Source organism: Pteropus vampyrus, unplaced genomic scaffold (assembly GCF_000151845.1).
Source record: "Pteropus vampyrus isolate Shadow unplaced genomic scaffold, Pvam_2.0 Scaffold6, whole genome shotgun sequence".
Classification (NCBI taxonomy): domain Eukaryota; kingdom Metazoa; phylum Chordata; class Mammalia; order Chiroptera; family Pteropodidae; genus Pteropus; species Pteropus vampyrus.
In genome coordinates this window covers 761,017-787,404 of record NW_011888787.1, presented here as the reverse complement: position 1 = coordinate 787,404, position 26,388 = coordinate 761,017, and the positions used below count along the sequence as shown (strand labels likewise).

Genomic DNA, 26,388 nt, shown 5'->3' with positions numbered 1-26,388 from the left:
TGTGCATATATGTAATGTATGTAGTATGCATGACATATATATGGATCTATCTTCAGAGGGAGAGACAGCAAATACAGCAAACTGTCAATAACAGGAAAATGTAAACGGAGTGTAGATGCGTGCTCATTATACTTTCTATTTTGAAATAAGTAAAGCTGAGCATTTAGAATTGGCCTCTAGAAACGCTTTCACGGTCTACCTCCTCGGCTGTGTGAGGGTTCCCATCCGCCCGCTGTCACAGAGTGCCATGTGTTCTCTATCTTACTCTGCTGTCTCTCTTCTCTTACAGTCCTTGAGGCAAAATCCATTTCTTGGGTCTGCTGCTTATTCCTTGTGTGATCTTGGGCAAATTAGTTTCTCCAAGTGTCAATTTTTATATCTGGAAAATGTAGGTAAAACACCAACCTCTACGGCTGTCGTGAGGATTAAATGAGATAATGCATGTAACTCATGTAGCCCGGTGCTTGTCTTATGTTAAGTCCTCTAAAGGGAAGGGATGATTATTTGTATTAGTATTACTATCAGGTCTTTAATCTCTGTATTCTCATGCCCGGCCTCACGCTTGGCTCATAAGAGGTGCTCGATGTTGATGGATGAATGAGTGAGGCGCTATCCTCGGCTACGATTTTGTTGTTGTCGTTGGACATCACATAACAAAACTGGTACTCGGGGGAATGATGGAATGGTGAGTGCCATGGAGAATCCTAGGTCTGGGACTTCCGGGGGAGCAAGGTCAAAAGCTGACCTCAGATTCTGTGGATTTTCTTACTGTTCGTGGAGAGTGAGCCTGTGTGACTGGTCCTTAATTCGTGCCTTGGCTGTTACCATCCTGCTCTCCCATGGGAACATACCTGTGTTTAGGCTTTAGGCCGTACATTTCGTGGTTAAACCTTTGGTTTAACTGATTTTCAAGATATGTGTTTATTAATGATTCATGGCACATCTGTAGGACGAGTTGTTTAAATCGAGTTAAGAGCAGCACATCTTGAGGATATCCTTTGTCTCCCACACGATTGAGGATCCAAGCCCCTCTCCGGGTACTGAGGAAAACCTGGAAGAGGGGAAAAATGGTTTGCTTTTACCATTCTCTGACTCATAAACCATTTTCTTCAAGAGTAAGTTTAAATTCATTGGTCTGGCTCTTGAGTCCCTGTGCAATCTTTTTTTTTCTTAATCATTATTATTTCTTCCCACCTTCCTTCTCAAACACTACTCTTACAATTAAATTGGCGTATTCCCTGACCAAGACTGTGTCTTGCTCTGAAGCACCACTGCTTTTCTGTTTTCTGTTGAATTTCCAAAAGCCTATTCACTCTTAAGATCCAGATCAAGTCCGCCTCCTCCATGAAGACATCTCTGATTGCTCTGGCTGACAGTTTTCTCTCCATTCTCTGAAATTCTCTAGCCTTTACCACCTGTCCAACTCACAATCGTGGAATGATAAAGCTGGTAGCAACTGTAGATCATTTCATCCAAAACCCTCAATCTTTTTTGCCTTTGACGTTGTTTGCATCATTACAAAAAACAAACAAACAAACAAAAAACCCCCGTTATTTATCATTTATATTGATATGAAACTTTTAATTTTCTTTCAGTTGTAACATGTAAAAGTGCTTAATATGGTAGCGCTTTAGGTCACCATCAGTGAGAATACATGTGTGAAGTTAAACACTCTTAACTTCTGTCCCTCCAAATTTGTTTTCTCCAGGGTGGAAGGATAGCATACACATCTTTTGGTATCCCCGACACATCATTATCATCACTTTCCGTTATTGAGAATTGTGACCTGTAAATCGCTCTGCTAGGTTCTTTATCTATACCTTATTTAATCAATACAACCACTTCTTGAAGTGGGTATTATTGTCCTCATTTCATACGTGAGAGGCATGGTCCGATCACACAGCTAGTAAGTGGCAGAGCTGAATTTCCAACCCAGGTCTGACTAACTCCATAGCCTGCACTGCAGAAATGTTTCATTGATTATTTACCGGAAAAATCGAAGCTTGTTAGGAGAATAACAGGGAACTGGCCAGTCTTTTTATGTCCTCTGCTGGCTAAAGTCCATGTTTAGAGCTGATAAAAGTTTGATATTGAATTACCTGGTGAAAAAAGTATCAATTTTTCTACATTATAAAACTCTAGAGATAGTTTTGAATCGTAAGGTATATAAGTACATGGCTCTATGGTCTTTTGTCTCAGCTGTAAGTAAAAAGATAACCTGTCATAATTGAGCACTTTCAGATGTCATAGTTTAAAGAGCAGGCATGGTCTCAGGAATCAGATGGTTTTGTGTGCAGTCTATATAACTTTTGTTATATAAGTAGATAAGTAATGAGTAATGTCAATGCTCAGAGCCCCATTTAAAAGGTTTCCTATGTATAAAATAGTGACAACGATACATATATCAGAAGGCTATTGTGAGAAGTAGTGTTTTGTAAAGGGAGTGGCATGTAGTAAACATTCAATAAATGCTTAATGGCTATCATCCTATTTCTTATTTCAGTTGTCTGTCTGTACCTTGTTTTAAGCAAACAGCACATTTGCAGATTTGGATTTATAAGAAAAAAAATGTAAGGAAAATCGAATTTCAAGAAAGGGATGTTTCCTCTTCACAAAGGCATTATAGTATGAGAATTCTCATACCAAAATGTCCTTGATACGCTGACAGGTATAGGTTCATTCAAGATGTCTGATTTACAAGCAACTTCTCATAAATACAATTTCATACATAAAGCCAAAAGTCAGAACCCAGCAACTGCGTTTCTTCAGCTTGTCTGAGTGGCAGCAGAGGTGGCTGTGCCGTCCTTGCTGTGCAGACATCGTGAAGCTGTGTGTTCCCCCAGGCTTTCCCAGACACGGCACCTCGTCTCCGCCCACTCTGGGTGCTTTGCCCTTTGGCAATCTACATTTCTTTGGTGCATTAGCCTCAGCTCCCTTATCACTGGTCCTGTGACAAGCCAAGGACATTGAAGAAGGCTCACGCCTCCGGTCCCCACGACATACCTGGTACATTCTTTTTATCATAACAGCCACACACATTTCTACCTTTTCTTATTTATATAGTTATTTCCTGATAAATGCTTGTTGAATTTATTCATGCGGTAACATATGAAATCACTTCCGTGGTGACAGATGAGGATAGGACCGAGAAGAAATGTTATCGGATGGAGTTTCTGGGTAAATGTCATTTAACGAAGTTGTGCCATTAAACTTTTTTTTTTTTTTTTTAATAACTTAAAACATATTTGTGGAGAAGCGCAGCTTAACTCAACTTCCTGAAGAACAACCAGGCTTATCCCTGTTGCTGAGAAAGTTATGATTCAATAAAGATGTGAATAATAAAATATAAAAATGACATGTTTTTTCCCTAGGAATTTATAATGAAGACGCTGTCTTCCCAGTTCAAAATCTATGATACGAGAGAGAGAGAGAGAGAGAGAGAGAGAGAGAGAGAGAAGAAAGGAAGGAAGGAAGGAAGGAAGGAAGGAAGGCAGGCAGGCAGGCAGGCAGGCAGGCTCAAACAACAAAAAGCCTCAAGGCCAGATACATTGCTTTGGAGCAGAAGTCACTCCGCGTTAGGGAGCTGCATGCGGAGGCTGGGGCGAGCTGGTGTTCACATATTCACACTGGCATGCATGCTGACTTTGGCAAGGTGAGATGGCTGCTCTTTGCCCCTTGGGGAGAGGAGAGGAAAGTCCCCCCGCCACCCTGCAAGCCGACAGCTTTCAGCCACCCAAGGTGCTTTCCTTCACGTGAGAGCATGGCCCATGCAGGAGCCAAGCTTCTGGTCCGCTGTGCGGGCCACCATCTGGTCTTCCTCAAAACCAGAGGCCACTCGGAGGGGACATCTGACTGTGATTATGAGCACAGTCTGTGTCCACGACCTGACTCCTTAGCGTGAGGGGACTCCAATGGGCAGCCCTGGCTCCATCATATCGTCTATCACAATGTTGCCGCACTTGGCAATGAAACCAAGGCTTCCATCTGCCATCGGCACTGCCGAGCCATGTGTCGGTACCGTACCCTCCGCTGGGTCCACCTCAGCTTCCCTGACAGAGCAAAATAAATAAGTAGCTGATTCGAACCTGCTTGGCTACTGAGCTGAGCTCCACGGCCAGGTCCCCTCCAGAATTCCCAATGCCAATGACGATGATTCTCTTTCCAGCGAAACTCTGTGGATCCTTATACTCTCGACTATGGAAGTACTGTCCTCGGAACTTCTCGATTCCTGCAAGAGAAGGAGATATTATGATCAGCTGATGGTTGATCTGATATCATCTGACAATTTTTTTTTCTTTTTTTTGCGACGCGTAGAGTTTAAGCATATACTCTCCATACGCTCTCCCTTTATTCAGCTGCGCTATTGCTGTTTTCAATACTTTTTGTCTCTTTTCTCTTCCCATAGCCTCAGAGCAGAACCTTGTGACTTCCTACCCAGGATCCATCTGTAGACTCAGAAATCCAAACTGCTTCGGAAAACCTTCACTTTCTTCTCTTTTCATCCTCTTTAAATACCTACTCCCATTTCAATTAGAGTACGTGTTTTCATGAACTCTAGAGTATACATAGAATACTGTTTTTTTTTCTTCAAAATAAAAATCCAGGCCAAAGACCGTAATAAATTCTTTCCTAACTTAAGCTTCCATTTCTTCCTTACAAACTCAGCATTTCTGTGTTTTCTCAATCGCTGAAAAAGTCCTCATTCGACCTCATGTAAGTCAAGTCCACGTTCTTTCTTTTGATCTTCAGAGAAACTAATCATTGTGAAACTAAATCTAGAGCCTTCTGACTTTTCTCTCGTCTCCAAAATTATCATTCTCTCTGCTCTCAAGTGGCACTAACACGGGTTACCCCAATATCTAGCAGGAGAACATGCAAAATTAGGATAAGCCTTACTTCATCCCGAGGTAGGAATCACTCAGGCTGGAAACTTCCCCTTCCCCAGGGACCAGGCCACAGGCGTGGTTCAGGGGTCCTCCGTCCTGGTAGGCCACTCACCAGGGAAGCTGTCCAAGGGCAAGTGAGCATAGGTGTGGTGGCCGGTGCAAACCATGACCCCGTCGAAGACATTCACCTCCTTCTTCCCTGCACATTCTGTGACCACCTCCCACTGGCCTGAAGTGGAGAAATCAGGCTGCTTCGTCACACTGCACACACTGGTCTGAAAAGAAAAGCGACAGCCACAGGGGACTGTAACCACAGGCTGTCCAGTGGCCACCTTCCCTGACATGACTCTCCTGACAGAGTGTTACGTGAAGGGCTGATGTCACGTAGCAGGGCACATGCAGGGATATTTGATTTTCGTACTCCACAAAGAAGAACTTTTTCTGAGGGAAAACTTCCCTGAGGCAGAAATACTAGTTCCCTTAGAATGTCCCTAAGGTAGCGTGACGCCGGAATAAAGCTTGGACTTCTGTGCTTCTAAGGCACTCCATGCACTCAGAGCCTACCCCTCCCCTGACCCCCAGACGTCCTGACACCCTTTGATGTCTCGTATCCCAAGTCCTGTTCTCACTGTGTAGCCTTAAACATGCGACTGAGTTCCAGGGCTCCCTCCCTCCTAAGTCGAAAAACATCTCAGTGGCTCATTTACATAAAACTTATTTACATAAGACTTTTATGTAAATGAACCTCTCTGAGGCTCCTATAAATGCCTGTTTTACAAGTAACCATAAAGAAAGAGGCTGTGAGATGGGATAGTCAGCGGCATAATTTTTACCTTTAAAAAAAAATAGGGAAAATTAAGAACGTGCTCCTATGTGCTTCCAGGGTCTACGACCATCATCTGTGTGTGGACTAAGGCAGATGTCACAGCTGTGTCCCCTAGCCTTCCCACACGCTTTACAGTTCTTCTCTGCCACGTTTTTGCTTTTCCACAGGCTGGTGCCCCTGAAGGGATCGTCCTTTTATGCTTTCTTCATTTGGCTGATTAAACCCTTCGTGAGTTTAGATATTTTAGTTTAGATATTTTAGATATTTTAGATATTTAGATATTAGTTTAGATATTTTCTCCAAAAAGGAAATGTCCCTGGTACCCGACCTCATGCCCGGGTGGGTTAAGCATCCGTTCTCTGAGCTGCAAAATATAGAGATCTCTAGACAGCATTCATCGCCCTGTAACTCTTGTATTAAAAAAAAACCCAAAACCAAAAAAACGGTCGACAGGGACTTCATCTAAAATGAAGTAGGGAGGCAAGAAGCGGGGGGCCCTCTCATGCCTTAAGTCAGTTGCGAAACACAGCAGTCCCAACTTCCTCTTCCCTCCGTAAAAGACTTCGCTCTTCTTGGTTTTTGAAGAATTGCGTGTGGTCCCGGATAAACCGTTGTTGTTCTCAGATAAACCCATTTTACTACATCTGGCTGACTTTTTGTTCAAAGTCAACACTCTTTACTTTTATTAATTATATTTATAATAAATTTTTCTTCACTTTTCTATCTCCTTGGACTATGAAATCACAGATTTTTTTTTTTTTTTTTGTCTTTGTATCTTCACTGCTTAGTACGGTCATGAACCTGCTCAATAAGTGTTTAAACGAGTGACGGGAAGCACCACAGGGCTGGAAATGACTGACTTTGGAAGTTGTCACTGGCTAGTACCATTTTATTGTTGTTGTTAAACAGAGAAAGGCATGATTCAGCAGAATGGTCAGAAGGTAGAAGGGGCTGGGGGTAGGTCCAAATGTGGGAACTTCCAGTTATACGATGGCTTGGCTAAGTACTGGGGAAGTAACATACTATGTGGCGACTCTGGTTAACACTGCCGATGGCACGTATGAAAGTTGTAGAGAGTAGATCCTAAGACTCCTTGTCACACACACAAAAATGAAATATAGAAGATTTGGACATTTTTTTTTTTTTGCCAGTTGTCGGAAATATCTGTTCTTTCATGGCCATGGCTAAAAATGATGGAAAAATCGTGGAAGGCTTTACAGCAGGAAGAAGCCATTGAAGTGACACACCGAAGGTGAGCAACTTATTTGTCTGAGGCCGCAAGTTGATCCGTAGTAAAACAAAGACTAGAACTCAAGTTTTCCTTCCTCGATTCAGCGTTCTTCTCCCTTTACCGGAGTTCACTCCTTTGCTTTCTCAGTAATTTCCCCATAACTACTTCACGGGGTTGTTACGATCACATAAAATAATGCGATGGAAAACACTTCGGAAGGTGTAAAAGGGCCAAGCAAGAGCGGACGAGCTGGGGTGCCAGGAGGTTTTAAAGTTCCCACAACCTGTCAGTTCCCCTCTCTAACTGGGAAAACATTTGGCCTGTTTTATTGCGATCGGGGAGTCTAAAATGAAGGCAATAAAAACATTCTGCCGGGTGGATTCCTGAAATCGCAGCCAAAATATGTAAGAGAGGGACCTTTCCATGACTATTTTTCAGGCACAGAAGAGAGAAAGTGCGAAGTCTTTGTCTGGAAAGGCTAGATACATGTGGACATCAAACCAACCTTTATATGTAAGCACTGGTAAATGAAACCACATTATTCATCTACTCGACAAACAACTACAAACACAAGCACATCCACAACATTCCCTACCTTGAATCGAATGTACTTTAGAAGGTCAAATTCCTTGGCATACATCCTGAAATACTCCAGGACCTGGGAGTTGTGCATGTAGTTAGGAAAATGATCTGGAATGAGATAGTCACTATAGCACACCATCTCCTTGGAAGTGTTGATGATCACTGATTTGTAAATGCTGGCCCTTTCTTCTTCAGGATTTTCCTGCAGTAAAAAGCATTCACGGCAACTTCAGAGTTAACCTCGTGGTTTATAAAGAGTCAATAAATATTTCAAAAAGTTTTCTGAAAGAAATGCCATTTAAAAAAAGTTACACGCACACCCTCCACATCTCCCAGAATTTGTACCTTTGTGTAGTCTCTTCCCCTTGAATCTGAGTTATGTTTATGACTTCTGTTGACCAACAGCATGCACTTGGAATGATACCGAATGGCCTCCAAGACTAAGTCATAAGTAGTCTCGTGGCTTCTGCCCAGGTCTCTTAGAAAGCTTGCTCTGGTGGCAGTCAGCAGCCATGTAAGAAGTCCAACTACTCTGAGACCACCATACTGTGAGGAGGCCCAAGCTAGCTACGTGAAGAGGGTGACTGGAATAAAGAGATGCACAGCCAGCCCCCAGAAATTCGAGTTAGCCTAGTTGAAGTTTTAAACGTGTGTGAGCACAGAGACCATAGCAGATGTCCAGTTTCAGCTGTCACTTGATCACAGTGACATGAGACAGCAAGTGAGAACTGCCCATCTATGTGACAGTCTTAAATATTTTACTTATTTCGAAGCCTAAGTAAGTGTCAAGGGTTTTCATATACTTGCGAGATTGCTGTCTGAGAATCATTGTACTAACTTATATTCTGGCCAGTATGTTCCCATTTTACCTCATTTTTACCCATTTAGAAGACTATTGGTCTGTGTTGGCAAAAACTGAGTGAAATGGGAACCTATGCTGGAGAGAGTGTAAGTTAGTAGAAGGTACTCTCCATCATCGTTCTTACCTAACCTTAGCGATGAGATCAAGAATCGATTGAAATTCATGTCTCGAGAACGTGCATGTGCTATTGATCCCCCTTATCCACTTTTTAAGGTTTCAGTTACCCACAGTCAACTGTGGTCTGAAAACAGTAAATGGGAAAGTCAAGAAACAAACCATTCCTAAGTTTTAAGTCGCGTGCGGTTCTGAGCAGCGTGATGCAATCTGGGGCCCTCCGGCTCCCACTCGCCCCTGCTGTGAGTCACCCCTAGGGAACCACCCCTCTGTCCAGCACGTCCGCGCCGAGCCGCTGCCCGCCCGCCCGCCCGCCCGCTCGTCACTCAGCAGCCACCCCAGTTATCAGACTGGCTGTCGTGGTGTCACAGCGCTCGCGTTCAAGTGACCCCTAGTTGACTGAATAATGGCCCCGGAGTGCGAGAGTAGTGATGCTGGCAATTCGGGTGTGCCCAAGAGAAGCCGCGAAGTGCTTCTTCCAAGTGGAAAGGTGAGTCGAGTACAAGACACTGCGAGAGAGAGAGGAAGAGAAAAAGAAAGAGAAAGTAGAAGAACAGAACAAGAAAAAAAACAAGGTTAGAGAAGAGTTGGAGGGAATTTCCGGATGAGTTGGAGGCAGGTCATCTAGATCGCTTACTGCGGGTGCAGAGCAGCACTGACCACTGCGAATTTTCTAACCACTTTACATGTCCTCGTGTTTGTTATTTTGCCGACTCCCCCCACCCGCCCGCCACACACACAATCTTACCCTCTTCTAGATGGCAGCAAAACTCTTTAAATGCTCTCCGTGCCGTTTTTGTAGATACCAGTAAAGGAAAAACAAGTGACGCCTGTGTCCATATAGCTGCTAGGCTAGGGAAAGAACTGCCTAGAGCCAACAGCTGCTAAGAGTCCGGAGGCCAAAGGCTAGCAGACTTAATCACTGTCAAGGCCGTACTTCCAGATATGAGATAAAATATCTGACCCTTGCTTGCAGCGAGGGTGCCAAGCATTTATCAACTAGATTTACCTGGAACCTCCAGAGTCCTCCTATGTCATCTGTCCTTTCGAAGCAGACAGGCTCCAAGCCTTCTTCCAGGCAGCACTTGATAGACGGGAGCCCGCTCCCACCTGCCCCAATCACAGCAATTCTCTTCTTAGTCATGGTCTCCGGAGACCTTCACAGGGCTGGGCCAACGTAACCTGTCCGAAAGAAAGGATGGCAAAATACAGAAAGCACACGTCAGTTAGGACTTTTCCAGGAAGGCCTTGCACCTGTTGTGGCAGCATCCGAATAGATGCTGCCACAACAGGTGCCTTTGTGGAGGCCAGATCCCGCTGTTCTCAGCCATCCCTACCTGCTTCGCGTGGCACAGAGGAGCCTGCGCCTGCAGCACTCAGAGCCCGGCCAGGAGCTGGACTCGACTCACTGCCTGTCCTTCAGCGCCTGCGGATTTCTGGGCTGCGCTCCCAAGGCTGTTCTGCACTTTCGGCTGTTTACAAAGGAATATAAAGCCATCACATGGAAACGCCACCTCCTCCAGCCACCCCCCGCCAGGGCCGCTGACGTAACCCTGTTCCCTGTCCAAGTCCCAAAGTCAAACCGGACAGGACCTGGCTTTGCGCAGAAAAAATTAACCTTATCGCTCCCGGTTTTCGCTGCTGGTTCCTGCGCTCACTTCACTCTGCAAAAGGCAGCCGGCCGCACCCTTACCCACAGTCAACTGTGGTCTGAAAACAGTAAATGGGAAAGTCAAGAAACAAACCATTCCTAAGTTTTAAGTCGCGTGTGGTCTGAAAACAGTAAATGGGAAAGTCAAGAAACAAACCATTCCTAAGTTTTAAGTCGCGTGACGAGCGGGCGGGCGGGCGGGCGGGCAGCGGCTCGGCGGGACATGCTGGACAGAGGGGTGGTTCCCTAGGGGTGACTCACAGCAGGGGCGGGTGGGAGCCGGAGGGCCCCAGATTGCATCACGCTGCTCCCCACCCCTGCACAACCACTTCCAACTTCCAGGTGTTTGCCTTAAAGCGACAACCTCCTCCCGGTGCAGGGGATCTGTCCACAACGCCAAAGCAAGTCTGGGTCCAACAGCTGAAGTGAAGAACCCCTGCCTTTCAAGAGACCTGTTAAAACCGGTCCTGGCCCCTGGGGTCCAAAAGGCCCACGGAGAATTTCAATAAAATATACGTTTAGAAAGTGCTTTCTCTCATACAGTCTCATGTGGAATTAAAAACATAAAAGTTAATGTTTTTCAGATTTATCCAAGTATTTGCATGTAGCAGTAGTTTGCTCTTTTTTTATTGCATGAATATATAATTTGTTTATCCATTCTCATATTGATGGATATTTAGGTTATATCCACTTTTTGGTATTATGAAGGTTTTTAATTCTTTTTTTTTTCTTTTTTACTTCTTTTATTTCATTATTAGGGCCTTTTATTACAAGTCGTTTTTGTGGATGTATGCTCTCCTTTTTCTTGCACGTCTAAGAATGGAATTGTCGAGTCATAGTGGTAGGTGTATGTTTAACTAAAGTTTTGAAAAGAGGTTGTACCATTTTATGTGCCAACCAGCAATTTATAAAAGTTGCAATACTTGCCTGTCTCTCAGCTCTTGAAACAGTTCGCAATTGCTCATGGGTAATAAATACCTCATGGTGCTTTTTATTTGAATTTCCCTGATGACCAACGATGTTCAATCTCTTTACATTTAATTTCTTGGCCATTTTTTTTTTTATCTTCTTTGCGAAATATTTGTGAAAACCTTTTGCCCATTTTTTAAAAATTTTATTTTATTAGTTTCAAGTATTCAGTACATTAGTTAGACATTTATATAGTTTATAAAACGACCCCCCTAATTGCTCTTTCTGTCCTTCGGCTCTCCACCTAGCCGTTACATTAATGCTGACTGCATTCCCTATTTTAAAAGCTGGGTTATCATCTTATTATTGAGTTGTAAGACTTCTCTGTATAATCTGGTTACAAATCCTTTGCAAATATGTGTATTTCAAATATTTTCTCCTTGTCTAACATAACTTATTGCTTTCTTAATTGTATCCTTTGATGAGTAGAAGTTTTAAATTTTGATGTAGTCTACTTTATCATTTTTTTCCTTCGTGGTTAGTTTTTTGTTCTTATTTAAGAAATCTTTGCCTATCCCAAGCTCAGATAGTATCCTGTGTTCCTGGCTAGAAGAGATTTGTAATTTTAGCTTTCACATTTAGACCTATGATCCATTTTAAATTAATTTTTATGAACAGTGTGAGTATAAGGGTCAAGGTTCATTTTTTTCTCTCTGGATATTTTATCCTCCCAACACAATTTAGTCTAAAACTTTTCTTTCCCCTTGAATTGCGTTGGTGTTGTTGTGACCGAAATAACCAGGCCCAACTCGAGTGCTCTAGTCCAAGAGACAGTTTATTAGCCGGCGGCTGTCCTTGCAAAAGAGCAGCCCCGAGACGCAGGGGCACAAAGGTTTTAAGCCCTCGATTCCATCCCCCACATCCTTAATCTTTACACAAAAGACTATGTCTCCTCCATTCATTAACTGATAACTAAGAGGTGGGTAAGCAAGCAGGGGTACAGAAGCAGAATGCATCATTGTTAAAATATTTTGTACCTATAGGCAGTGATCCGGCCAGTAAATCCCTTTAGTTAATAAATTTTTAGCAGATAACTAACTAGAAGTGAGACATGGCGGTTAGCACGTACCATGTCTTATCCTTAACCTATTGTTTCTAAAGGTGAGGTCACTACAGTGTCTTTGACATTGATCAAGTAACATATACATGCAAGCCTATATGTGGACTCTATTCTGTTCCATCGATCTGTTGTTTTGTCCTTATGCCTATACCATACTGTATTAATTACTTATGTTTATTGTAAAATTTGAAAACTGGTAGTATAAATCCTCCATCTTTGTGCTCATTTTACAGATTATTTTGACTATTCTGGTTTTTTGTAATTCCATTTAAATTTTCAAATTAGCCTATCAATTTCTACAAAAAAAAAAAAAAATGAAAAAACCCACTGAGATTACAATTAGTACTTCACTGACTGTATAGACCAGCTAAATCTAATTTGTGAAATAGACGATTTCTCTTTCTACTAGTTCTTTGATTTCTGTGTTGTTTTATAATTTTTTCTGTAGAATCTTGCACATTTTATTTAATCTTGTGCATTTTATTTTAAAAATCCTATTGTAAATGGTTTATACAAAATGCTTTTAGGTTTTCATCTTCCAATTGTTTATCTCAGGTATAAAGAAATACAATTGATTTTTTTTTTCCCCCTACAGCACCTGGTGTTCCTATCCAAGTACTAACCAGGCCCCACTCCGCTTAGCTTCTGAGATCAGACGGGATTGGGTTTGTTCAGGGTGGCATGGCCGTAGACACAATTGATATTTTTACATGACTTTGCATCACAAAACCTTGCTAAGTTCACGTATTACTTCCGGTAGTTTATAGATTCTTTGGATATTCTTTGCACACAATCGTGTCATTTATGAAAAAAGATAATTATTCAATTATTAATTTTTAATTGTTTTTTCTCTCCTTATTGCACTAGTTAGACCCTCAAAACAATGCTGAGTAAAAGTGGTGATAACAGACACTTGTCTTGTTAGGCAGAAGCAGTCACTATTTCACCATTAAGTGCGATGTTATTTATCAATTTTAGGTAAAAAAAATTTGTCAAAGTGAGTAAATTTCTTTCTATTCTTACTCAACTAAGAGTTTTTATTATGATTGGGGTTGAATTTTATAAAATGCTTATTTTATATCTTTTAAGATAATCATATTGTCCATGTTACAGTGAATGATTGATTGTTTTAATATTAAGCCAACTCTGTCTTTCTAGAATAAACTCACATGACCATAATGTGTATAGTTATTATCTAACAGTTTTTCATTTGTTAATAGTTCATTGAGAGTTTTTTTCCATATATATTCTTCAGAGATATTGCTCTGTAATTTTTTTTTCTTGTAATATATTTTATGGTTTTGATATCAACGTTTTGCTGGCCTCTCTGAAAGATTTTGTGTAGAATCATTCATCTTTTCCTTTAAAAGTTTGGTAGCATTTACCAGTGTAGCCAGCTGGACCTGATGTTTTGGTCATTGGAATGTTTGAAATTATGGATTTAATTTCATTAAAAGATATAGGATTATTCAAATTTTCTGTCTCTTCTTGTGCCAGTTTCCATAAGTTGTGTTTTTCTAGGAAGTTGCCCGTTTGATCTAGGTCGTCAAATTTATCGGTGTAAAGTTATTCATGATATCTTCATATTATTCTTTCAATGTGTGTAGAATCTATGGTGGCGTTGCTTCTGTCATTCCTGATATTAGGCATTTCTATTTCCTCTCTCACTCATTTTTCCCCTTTGATCATGTCTGTCAATTTTAGCAATCTTTTTAAAGAACCATCTTTTGGCTTGACTTTCTTTGTTTTATAACTATTTTCTATTTCATTAATTTCTGATTTTGTTTATTAGTTCCTTCTCTGTACCTTCTCTTCTTTTCCTAGCTTGTTGGGATGGATACTTAATTCATCAAATTTCCATCCAAGAATCATTATATCTGCATCCCACAAATTTTGCTATGTTGTATTTTCATTACTGTTACTTTCAAAGTATTTTCTAATTTTTATTGTAATTTCATCTTTGTTGAGTGGGTTGTTTAAAAGTAAGTTATTTAATTTCCAAATCATTTGGGATTTTCTAGATATCTTATTGCTGATTTCTAGTTTAATTTTGGTGCGGTGAAAGAACATATTTTATATGATTTTAATCTTTTGAAATTGATTACTAATTGTATGGCTCAGCAGATAACATGTTTTGTTCAATGTTCCAATATGTACTTGAAAAGACTGTGTAAAGACTGCATAATCTGCAGTAACTCAGTATAGTGTCCTACAAGTGTCAGCTAGGTTAAGTTGCTTCATATTGTTGCTCAAATGTTCTATATTCTTACTAATGTTTTATCTGCTTGTACTGTTGATTATCAAGAAAGTATGTTAAAACCTTCAAGTATAATTCTAGATTTGTCTAGGAAAGGCAAAACTATGGAGACGGTAAAATGATCAGTGGTTGCTAAGGGTTAGAGGGGAGGGAAGAATGAATAGGTAGAGCACTGAGGATTTTTAGGGCGGTGAAAATACTCTGCATGATACTGTTATGGTGGATACATGCCATTATACCTTTGTCCAAGCCCACAGAACATATGACACCTAATGTAAACTATGGACTTTGGATGTTAATGATGTGTTAATTTAGGTTTACTGACTGTAATAAATATAGCAGCCTGGTGGGAGATGTCGCTAACGGGGAAGGCTAGGCGTGTGTGGGGGCTAGGAGTATATGGGAAATCTCTGTACCTTCCTCTCAGTTAAACTGTGATCCTAAAACTATTCTTAAAAAAAAGTCTAAAAAAATAGAATCTTTTAAAAAATGTTTTCAATAAATAAATTCTCTTCATAAAAAGGAAAACAAAAACGAGGTACAGCACTTGCTGCACTAAGTTACAATTGTGTTGTTTTGGTGTAAGAATAGTCAAATAGATAAAGAAGACACTATAGAGAACCAGGAAACTGGTCCATGCACATAGGGACAACTGCTTTATGATGACATTGTCACTGCAAAGCAATGGAGAAAAATAGCTTTTCAATAAACGGTGCTGGGTGAAAAAAAAAACCTTGAAACCTGATTCTTACTTACTATCCTACATAAAAGTTAATTCCAGTTTCGTAATAGGCATAAATGTACTGGAAGTCCTAGACAGTGTGATAAGATAAGAAAAATAAATAAGAGCAATTCAGATTGGAAAGGAAGAAATAAGACTGTCCCTATCTGCAGAGAACACGTTTGTCCATGTAGAGGATTTCAAGGCATCTACACAAAAAGCTACTAGAATAGTGATTAACCAAGGTCAACTTGAATTTCTATATACTAGCAATAAATAATTGGAATCCAAAAGTCAAAAATAGTACTATTCATAATAGCTACATACTAAAAATGAAACACTAGATATAACTATAATAGAATATGCAGGATCTATATTTTGAATATTAAAAAATGCTGATGAAATAAATAAGAGAAGACCTAAATAAACAAATTAGAAAACTTAATATAGTTAAGACGTCAATTCTCCCTTAGCCGATATAAAGATTCAATGCAATCTCAATTAAAAATCCCAGCGGAATTTTTTGCAGATATAGACAAGCTAATTCAAAAATTCATGGAAATGCAAAGAAACTAAAGTAGCCAAAACAATTTCGAAAAACAAGAACAAAATTGGAGGATTCACATTACACATTTTTAAGATATATCATAAAACAACAATGAAGAAGTGTAGTATTGGTGAAAGAATAGACATGTAGATAAGTGGAACAGGACAGACACCGGAAATAGACCTTCATAAATTCAGTCGATTGATTTTTAACGAAAGTATGAAGGCAATTCAATGGAGAAAGGGGCCTGGAAAAATTAGACATTTACATGCAAAATAAAAGAAAGAAAGAAAAAAAGAAGAAAAAACCTTGACCTGTATCTCACACCATATAGAAAATTAATTCAATAATAAATGTAAGTGTAAACTATAAAGAACAGAAAGAGTAAACAAAGTTGGAGGTATCATCAAACTATACTACAAGGCTATAGTAATCAAAACAGCATGGTACTGGCATAAAAACAGACACAAAGATAAGTGGAACAGCCTATATGGTCAATTGATCTCTGACACAGGAAACAAGAATACAAAATGAGGTAAATGGTGTTGGGAAAATTGGACGGATTCGAGCAAAAAATGAAATTAGATGAGTTTCTTACACCGTATACAAGAATAAACTCAAAATGGATTAAAAACTTAAATGTAAGACCCCAAACCATAAAACTCTTAGAAGAAAACATAGGCAGTAAACTCTCTGACATTGTTCTTAGTCATATTTTTTGGGGTATATCTCCTTGGGTAAAGGAAATAAAAGAAAAAAATAAACAAATGGGATTACATCAAACTAAATTTTTGTACAGCAAAGGAAACCATCGACGAAATGAAAAGACAACCTACTGAATGAGAGAAGATATTGGCCAATGATACATCTGATAGGGGGCTAACATCTAAAATTGATAAAGAACTCACACAACTCAACACCAGAAAAAAACAACCCAATTAAAGAATGCGCAGAGGACTTGGAAAGACATTTCTCCAAAGAGATGCTCAATGTCACTAGTCATCAGAGAAATGCAAATTTAAATAGCAATATCACTTCATACCTGTCAGAATGGCTATCACCAAAAAACCAAGAAACACATGTTGGCAACGATGTGAAGTGCTAATGGGACTGCAAATTGGAGAAGCCACCATGGAAAACAACACAAAATTATAAGTAGAACTACCTTATGACCCAGCAATTCCACTTCTAGCTATTTATCCAAAGAAATCCAAAACACTAATTCAAAAAGATATAGGCACCCCTTTGTTCATTGCAGCATTATTTACAATAGCCAAGATATGGTAGCAATATAAGCGTCTATCAATAGACAATTGGATAAAGAAGGTGTGGTACATATATACAACGGAATATTATTACTCAGCCATAAAAAAGAATGAAATCTTACCATTTGTGACAACATGGATGGACCTAGAAGATATTATGCTAAGTGAAATAAGTCAGACAAAGACATACGATTTCACTTATATGTGGAATCTAAAGAACAAAATAAATGAAGAAACAAAACAGAAACAGACTCATAGATACAGAGAACAAACTGACAACTGGCAGTTACAAAATAGTCATGGGGATGTGAAGCACAGCGTAGGGAATACAGTCAATAATATTATCACTACTGTGTATGATGCCTGGTGGGTACCAGACTTATCGAGAGGATCACTGTATAAACGTTTAACCATTATGTTGTATACCTGAAACTAATACAATATTGAATGGCAACTGTAATTGAAAAATAAAAATGATAATTTTTAAAAAAGAACATAAAGGGTAAAATTGCATGTGACTAACTTGATGGCAAGGCATGACAGCCAAAAGGCATTCAGTTCAGTAAGAAAGGAAAACAGACCTGTTGGCAAACCTTCACCCACAGCTATGTTTGTAACCTTTAGACTCTGTCCTCAGAAGTTTGCTTTGTAATGTTCCAGTGTTATGCTCTTGACTTTGGTACAAAAGGAGGTGTCAATTTTCTGAAGCAACTGGATGAAAGTCCTGCAGAGCAGAATCACGCTGTTGATGGATTTAAATATGCTCTCTCTTCAGTATATTCCCCTGGCTTTCTGCAATTTTAAGTTTATTATGTGTCATTTGATGCCAAAGTTGTGTTATTACATCAAAAGTCAAAATACAGTGTTTCCTGTGTTTGGAGAAAGAAAGTCCAAGTCTCTCATCCCAGTACACTGATTTCCCCACTCTGGGGGACACTGATCCCATCCTAACCCGAGCCCAAAGGTCTCAGTTCATGTACTCTAGAGAAAGTCCGGACACATCTTCATTCATGATCAGGCTCGTTTACTCAGGCTCCACCTCTGACCTACCACGTGCTGCCATTTGGCATCTGCTGTTACCCAATGTTCAGCGTAATGAACAGTAAATGCGACTTGTTTGCCACCCTGCGTTTGTGCTTCTTTGGGTGGGGTTGGCAGACACTAGCGTGACATGTTACCATCTTGTTGGATTGCCGTGGCCCACGGTGTACCCTCTCTATGGAGTTACGCAATGAAGAATTAATACGAACATCACGATTATGCAGCCTGAGCAAGGAATGAAAAGGAGCTGTTTTCACTAGAAAACACTGGACAAGTTGCCTAAACTTTCCATGCCTTAGTTTGCTCATCTGTAAAATGTCCTCTCTCTATCTTGAGGTTATAACGATCATGTCCTGGGTTTTAGAATCGTTTCTCCCGGCACCTCATTCAGACGTTCAGTGATACTTACTGAGCGCATCCTACGTGCCAGTCACTGCCCGGGGTACAAGTTCAACGTATCGTTAAAGTGAAATCCTTATCTTCCCTTCCTCAAGCCAGCTTCTGCCCCGTATTCTCTTTCTCAGTAGTGGCATCAACACCCACCCAACTGCCCAAGGCAGAAGCCCCTGGGAGTCAACCTCAACGCTTTTCTCTCCCTCAGCCCTATATCCAGTCACTGACCAAGTCCCCTCAAGTGTACCCTTGCCCATTTAAAAAGTCTGCTACTCCCTTGCCAACCTGCCTCCAGGTCTTGGCCCCTGTGGTCCCCCTGCCTTAAGCACTCTTCTTCCTGATGACATCATCTCCTTGGGGACATGCTCTTCAACTCATTTTATCGAGAGCTGCTCCCCAGCCCTATTCTTAATAACGTTACCCTGTTTTATATCTTGTTAGCACTAATACTACCTGAGAACGGATTTTTACTCCCTTTTTGTCTGTCTCCATCACTAGAATCTAAGCTCCGTCAGTGCAGGGACCTTATTTGCCTCATTCACCACTATTCCAGACAATGGGGACATAGCTAGTATAGTCACTCTCTATTGTACTTAAAATCCAATTCTCTAGCTATTCCCCACCTGTACCCACCGTGCTGACTGGTCTCATGACCGTAAACCTCGTGAGTCCCTCACAGAGCTACCATATTGCTCTAGTCAAGTCGCCCTCCCACTTCCCCAAACAACCATGTCACGCCTTTCCCTCCTCCGACGCCGAAATCCCCTCCCCTTCCTCCAGCTCGTCTGATGAGCTTGCTTCTTATTTTAGACAACAAAACAGTTTGAAGACAACTTCCGTGCACTCTCGCCCCTCAGTGTGTCCGTATGCTGTGCCTCTGCGTGTCCCCGTGCACAAACTATGTCCCGCTCCTGTGCAGGCACCCGCCCCCCGCCCCCACCTGCGCGGTCCTCCCACCTCACAGTCAAGGTCACCACTCCTGCAGCTCGTTTCTCTCATACTGGATCCGCATTCGGCATGCTCTAATATCGCCCAGGTGACAATAAAACACCCCTCCTGTTAGTACACACAGACCCAGGGAAAACTCCTGGGATTGGAAAGCTACCTCTGGAAGCAGAGGGCAGGGAAAGGCAGAAGAGAGAGGCTGGCCTCTCCAGTGTGGGAAGCGGTGGAGCTCATTAAGGGAGGTGCATCCCGGGATGGCTGCAAGATGAAAGGAATCCCCACGCTCCCTGACAGTTGCCAAAGGGTTACACGGTGAAAGGGAGATGGGCAGAGTACCAGGGCATGAGTGCCACCAGGTACGGGAAATGATGTTTGATCAGGCCGACGTCCAGGAACCAGCTCCTGGGGCAGAGCAGGGGAGGGCTGCTGATTTCTGCGAGAAAGGACATCGCTTATGATCAGAGGGTCCCTCGGCGGGGTTCACGGGAAGCAATCTCTGTTACAGCCGGGGTCCAGCTCACGGGTCCAGCTCACAGTCCAGTGCAGGGATCTGGCCGCTGTCTCTTCGCCACACCTGCCCCTCACTCTGTCTCCCCCTGCGGTTACCGCCCCCAGGGCTTCGCTCTCTCTTAAAGCAAAGCTCTGACAGAGGTGTGAGACATTCGGTCTCCACTTTCCTCTTATTCTCTTTCAGACCCATTCCAACTGGCTATTTCTCCATCCTGCCTTCACGCCAGCTCTCAGCTGTGTTTGACACACGCAATCCACTCCCTCCTTGAAACTCCTTATGGCTCAGGGACTCCTCACTTAGTCTCATCCTGGGTCACAGTCTGCTCTTTCTCGTCTCTTCTCCTGGTTCCTCCTCATCTTCTTATAAATATAGTTCGGTTGTCCAAGGCTCGGTCTCTTTTATAGATCCAGTCACCCCCTAGGGGGTCCCATCTAGTACCAAGGCCGAAGGTCCATCCTAAAATCAGGACTTCCAAACTTCTGTGTCCAGTCCTAACCTCTCCTCTGAGCTCTAGACGAATCTATCCGATTATCTAGTCAACAGCTCTACTTGGACATCCGATCACTGTTTTATGTTACTTTGTCCAAAAATGAGTTCTCGATGTTTCTCAGACCTCCTCGTTCTCCGTCTTTCCCTCTTCCCACATAAACGGAAGCTCCACTTTACCATGAGCTTAGGCCAACTCCCTGAAATTATCCTTTATTTCTCTACTCTTCTCAGATGCTCAGTGTATCTTATAGTCTCCCCTTAGTGTACTATAAGTGTATAGACTATAAGTGTATCTTATAGTCTCATCGGACCACGCAGCACCCCACTGCCACCACGCTGGCCCGGCAACTGCCGTCCCTGGCCTGGATTTCCATGACAGTCTCCTAAACTGGTCTCCCTGCTTCCACCCTGTCCCCTAATTCAGACTCTTTTCATACAGCATCCAGAGTAAAACTTTCATTTGTCATCTCGCTAACTGACTTGGAGTCTCTTAGCTACATTTTTTAGCTGTATTTAGATGGCAGACTCAATATACTTAGTGTATAGCTAGGACCCAATATCTGGCATTATACTAAAACAAATGTACTACTACTACTACTACTACTACTACTACTACTACTACTACTACTAATACACCCTTTGGTTTGAGTGGCAGGTGGTTGATATTGGTGCTTTAGTGGATAAGTGTACCCACAAAACCTGGAGGGGAGAAAATGAATCAAACAGAGACCAGGACGAAAAAACCATTTAGGAGCAGCCACATAGGACAGAAGCCGGCGAAGGACATAAATAAATGTATCTTAAGGTTCTGAGGAAGCACAGAGTAGAAAATCAGTGTAGCCACAATACACGACCGTTTGCCTTTCAATTCAATATTGATCACTACCTGGTTTTTATCTGCCAGTTTATTGACTACCTCCTCCTTTTAAAATGTAAGCTTGATTTAATTTACTTAAATAGCTACAGATGGGAGTGGCGGCTTCTATCTCCAGTGCTTGATGCATAGTAGGTGCTCAATCAATATTTACAGAACGACTCAAGACACAAAATTAGCTTCATAGAACAATGCTTTGTTTTTGAGTTTTTGTGAATAAGTCAACCTAAGCCGCCATCTTCACAGCTCACGACGCACCTCTCCCTTTCATTTTAAGGGTAGGTGAAGATGGGGGAAAACCTAGCTTTAATTTGTTTACAGAAGACGGAGGCACCAAGATTATGGGAATAGTATTCCGATGACATTACCCAGAGAGTAACGCTGGACCTGTTCCAGTTTCCTCACCAGTAATGTGGAGACAATTACAGTATCTATTTATAGGGCTACTATGAAGGTAAAATGAGACAACGCGTGCAGAGGCCATAGGCGGCAGCTCTAACTGCATCACCAAATGCAGCTATTGGGCTGGTGTTATCGTGATACTTGCGTCGGCGGTACACTAAACCTAAATGGCTACATCATAAATCCACTTGAAGCTGACGCTGAATCGTGGCGACCCCCTAACACATTGCCTCACTTGTGCTGGCTGGAAAATTACTGCTCGGCTATGGCCCATGGGAACATAACATTTCGGGGCTGCTTAATTTGGGGTCTGCGTACCCCTGGCAGACCCAGCTGGCTGAATAAAGAGTGTGTTTCCTATAACTCACTGGTTTCTGGTGGTCCGTGTGTCTATCTGGGGCTGGCGGCTACAAGTTTGCTCCCCGTAATTCACTTGACGAACCCACAGGGGCAATGGTATCTTTCGTGACACAGAGGTTCCCAACTGTGGCCTGTAGCCGCCAGGGAGCAAGTTAGAGGATTTCAGGGCCTAAACCAAGTTATTGCTACTATAAACGGAACTGAGCACGCTCGCCTTTACAGTCGCGCTGTGAATCGCTGGAGAGCAGGGACGATGTCTTACCGAGTTCTGTGTCCCCAGAGCCTAGCAGAGCACCTGACACGTGAGTCAATGTGAGTCGATGATTAGTGAATGACGAGCACATGCCGGCCCCTTGGTGAGCGATTGGGATCCTCGGTCGCCTAGAGCGCGTATGAGCCCAACCAGAAGCGCAGGAGTGCGAATCCGGCGGCCCTGCCCGCACCCAGGTGCGGGGCATCCTGGCCGCGCCGGAGCGTAACTCGGGGCCGCAGCTCCGCACAGGTAGCGCCCCCTGGCGGCCGCCGCGCCGCGGGGTCGGGTGCGCGCGGCGGGAAGGAAGCGCGCGCAGCGGCGCGGGGCGGAGCCTCCGCGGGCCGGACGGAGCGCGCGGGCGCCGGGCGCGAGAGGGAGACATGTCCGGCTTCTTGCGGGCCCTGCAGGCCGGGAGCCGGGCCGAGGCCCCGCGCGCGCGGGTGCAGGAGCAGGACTTAAGGCAGTGGGGCCTGACAGGTGAGTGGCGAAGTTCCGCTCGGGCCGGCCAGCTCGTTCGGACTCGCCTCCGCGGACCGCAGGGCCTTCCCGTCCCGCCCCTGCGGCGGGGCTGGGCGGAGGGAGCTCCTCCTGGGCGCGGGGTCGGTGCCCAGTCCTGCGGGGCGCGCGGGGCGCGCGGCCCCCCGGGGGACAGGGAGCTCGGTGAGCCCCGGCGCCGCGGGGATTACTTTCCTCTGAAGAGGCGGAGGACGTCCCGGCCTGGCGCCCCGAGGGCCTGGGGGCCGTGGCTTAGTTCTCTGGGACACTCGAAGCGCTCCCGGCGCAGGGGGCCTCGTCCGCCGCGCGCGCGCGGTTCTGAGATCGCCCCGGCGACTTTCCCCCAGGGCGGCGTTTCCACGTGGGCAGCCGAGCCGTCTGTCTATCAGCGCACATCACTGTCTGTCTTTCTTACACCCGCCCTTCCCCAAAGTCTCCGAAGCGCGAACCCCGCTTCCCCCTGAGTCTGCGAGGGGTGCCCGGCCCGCGCTCGGTCTGGCCGCTCCATCCTCTCCTTTACGTGTAAAACGCGGGATGCGGTGCGCGCCTTACCTGTGGGGCAGAACGGCGGGTCAGTAATAAAGGGCATAGAGGTAAATTCATGATTATTGAGCGCCGCCGAGAGCCACATGCTAATATGGGCTCTGCCCTCCTAGAATTTGTGGACTTGGTTCTGTGACTGCTTTGAAAAGTGCAAAGACGTATTTATTGAACTTCATACTATGTGCTAAATGTCAAGAGAGTGGGAGGTTTTGTTGTTCTCGGAGTGAAACGAAAGATGCAGTTCTATGCCCAGCTTAGAGCGGTGAAGATGAATGAATGGATGGGATACAGCTGTGGAAGAGAATGAATGACCCCTCCCTTCTTGAGTCTCTGAGCGAATAAGAATTTGTTTTTGCTGTGTTCGGAAGGAGTGTGTATCCAACATAAATATGAATTTACGGACTGATGTTTATGTGTTTGGCGTATCTTGCCTGAAGTTGATATGTTTGTGCGTTTGGCCGTTCCCTTGCATGTGTTTTTTGTTATAAACACGTGCGAGAGAGGGCTAGGTAGGTAATACACACGGATGCATGCCGATGTAGTGAAAATGAGAGAGAAAAGGTTGCAAGTTTGCGTGAATGCGTTCGAGTAAGTAAATGAAAAAGTGAATATGTAGACAAATGTAGAAACGTGGTGATGTGAATGGATAGTTTGGTAGTGGAGGGAAAGAAAAAACTAGAAAAAAAGATATACTCAAAGGATTAACCAATCGAATATTATGACTTGAAGTTCCTATTTCTGTTTACCAGAATAAATTAATATTCTGAGAAACTGTTTCACCGATTTTTTTTTCTTCTGATTACAGAAGCAGTACGTATTCTCTGTAAGACGTTTACAGTAATTTTCTACACTTAAATGGTGAATTAATCTCCATGATGCTTTTACTGTTAACATTATCTATCCGGCCAGTCCTTGGTCTACACATGCATATATGTGCGTATATAATTTTTTTTCCCCTTATTTTTCAAGGCAGGGCAGGGAGCCAAGGAGAGGTACAAAATTGGAGTTTCATGTACATACTTTTTTTGGGAAATCATGACTTTAAAAAAATTACCATTTAGTTTTCTCCAACATCACTTAAGTAGGTATAGAGTATTTCACTGTGTAGATGAGCAATAATTTAGCTAGTCTCTCTACTTAGATATTTCGGTTGTTACAGTTTTTGCTGTTATAAATAATACTGATATTATTATAACCCAATATTATAGCTGTGAATTTTTAATTCCTCAAAGGCAGCATTTGTGGAACAAAGAATATGCAAAATGTTTGATCATGTCTCCACACTCTCACCAACACTGATATATTCTAATTTGAGAAGTTGAAATGCTGTTTTATTTAAGTTAATGTTTACTTGTTTACTCATATTGATGGACACTCGCGTATTTGTCTTTTGTTCCTTTTTTTGTTTATGCTCCTTGCCCATTTTTAAATTGCTTTGTAGGATCTTTCTTGCATGGAGAGTATTAATATTTGTCACGTATATTGGGAAGGTGGTTTCTAAGCTGCCTTTGACTGTTGTGTGTGTGCATTTCAGCGGTGGAATTTAGAAATTCATTGCAGTCAGATCCTTCAGCCTTTTCCTAGATGATTTTGCCTTCAGTGTTCTGCTTAGAAGGGCTTTAGTACTCTGAATTTATCATTATTGGCCCAATATTTTCCTCTAGTACAATTTCGATTTCTTTATATTTTAACTTTTATTTCCCCAGCTTGTTTTTTTTCCCCCTCAGGATTGCTTGAGAGTCTATTCAGGGTCTTTTGTGGTTCCATACAAATTTGATGATTTTTTGGTTTGTTCTTTTTTCTATTTCTTTGAAAAATACCACGGGGATTTTGATGTGGATTGCATTAAATCTGTATATTGCTTTGGGTAACATGGCCATTTTTAACTATGTTGGTTCTTCCAATATGAACACAGAATCTTTCCATTTCTTTGTGTCTTCTTCCATTTCTTTCAACAGTGTCTTGTAGTTTTCAGTGTATAGGTCCTTCACTTCCTTTGTTAAGTTTATTCCTAGGTATTTTATCCTTTTTGGTGCAATTGCAAATGGGACTATTTTCTTCATTTCATTTTTTTTTTTTTTGATATGTCATTGTTAGCATATGGAAACACAATGGATTTTTGTACATTGATCTTGTATCCTGCAACTTTACCGTATTCGTTTATTGTTTGTAATAGTCTTTTGGTGGAACCTTTAGGGTTTTCTATATACAGAATCATGTCGTCTGCAAATAGTGACAGTTTTACTTCTTCATTGCCAGTTTGGATGCCTTTTCTTTCTTTCTCTTGCCTGATTGCTCTGGCGAGGACTTCCAATATTACATTGAGTAACAGTGGCGAGCGTGAACATCTTGTCTTGTTCCTGATCTTAGAGGAAAGGCTTTCAGTTTTTTACCATTAAGTACGATGTTAGCTCAGGGTTTGTCATATATGGCCTTGTTAATTGTGTCGAGGTACTTTTCTTCTATACCCATTTTCTTGTGTTTTAACCATAAATGGATGTTGTGTCTTATCCAGGGTTTTTCCTGCATTTATTGATAGGAGCATATGGTTTTTATCTTTTATGTCGTTACTGTGATGTGTCACATTGGTTTGCATGTACTGAACTGAACCATGCTCGCACCCTTGGGATGAATCCCACAGTTCTTTTTTTTTTGGTCCATAATAATACTTTTATTTTTATTTTTTATTTTCTTAAAGATAAAAAGATTATTTTCTATTTATTTATTTATTTAACATTTTATTTTTTCCCTCCTCCCTCTTCTCCCCTCCCCTCTGGTAACCACTAGTCCATTGTCCATGTCTATAAGTCTCTGTTTGTTTGTCCTGTTCATTTGCTGCTTTTAGGTTTATATCCCACATCTAAGTGATATCATGTGATTTTCAACCTTTTTTGGCTTATTTCACTTAGCATGATTATCACGAGGTCCATCCAGTTGTCATACATGGCAGTATTTCATCTCTTCTTACGGCAGAGTAATATTCCATTGTATAAATGTTCCACAGCTTCTTTAGCCAATCATCTATCGTAGGATACTTCTGTTGCTTCCATGTCCTGGCCACTGTGAATAATGCTACTGTGAACATCGGCGTGCAAATATCTTTTCGGATAT

General features: G+C 42.3%; 2 protein-coding genes across 6 annotated transcripts in view; one reads left to right on the top strand and one right to left on the bottom strand.

Moving 5' to 3' along the window:
- Window positions 1–23,078, bottom strand: part of FMO5 (flavin containing monooxygenase 5) — a 31,339-nt gene extending 8,261 nt beyond the window's left edge. For 2 of the 5 annotated variants that reach the window (XM_023535257.1, XM_023535277.1), the window contains exons 1-7: window positions 10,095–10,227; window positions 9,839–9,973; window positions 9,511–9,683; window positions 7,539–7,727; window positions 4,999–5,161; window positions 4,086–4,228; window positions 852–1,051 (exon numbers count right to left, since the gene is read on the bottom strand). In XM_023535257.1, coding sequence (XP_023391025.1) covers window positions 852–1,051; window positions 4,086–4,228; window positions 4,999–5,161; window positions 7,539–7,727; window positions 9,511–9,645 — 830 coding nt within the window. In that variant the 5' untranslated portion in view covers window positions 9,646–9,683; window positions 9,839–9,973; window positions 10,095–10,227. Of the gene's footprint in view, window positions 1–851; window positions 1,052–4,085; window positions 4,229–4,998; window positions 5,162–7,538; window positions 7,728–9,509; window positions 9,684–9,838; window positions 9,974–10,094; window positions 10,228–22,925 lie in introns of those variants that run through there. The other 3 variants (XM_023535263.1, XM_023535267.1, XM_023535284.1) reach the window with 3 other exon arrangements.
- LOC105296329 (chromodomain-helicase-DNA-binding protein 1-like) overlaps window positions 22,563–26,388 on the top strand; it is a 19,047-nt gene continuing 15,221 nt past the window's right edge. Inside the window, exon 1 of the mRNA XM_023535296.1 lies at window positions 22,563–22,716. Coding sequence (XP_023391064.1) covers window positions 22,620–22,716 — 97 coding nt within the window. The 5' untranslated portion in view covers window positions 22,563–22,619. The remainder of the gene's footprint in view (window positions 22,717–26,388) is intronic.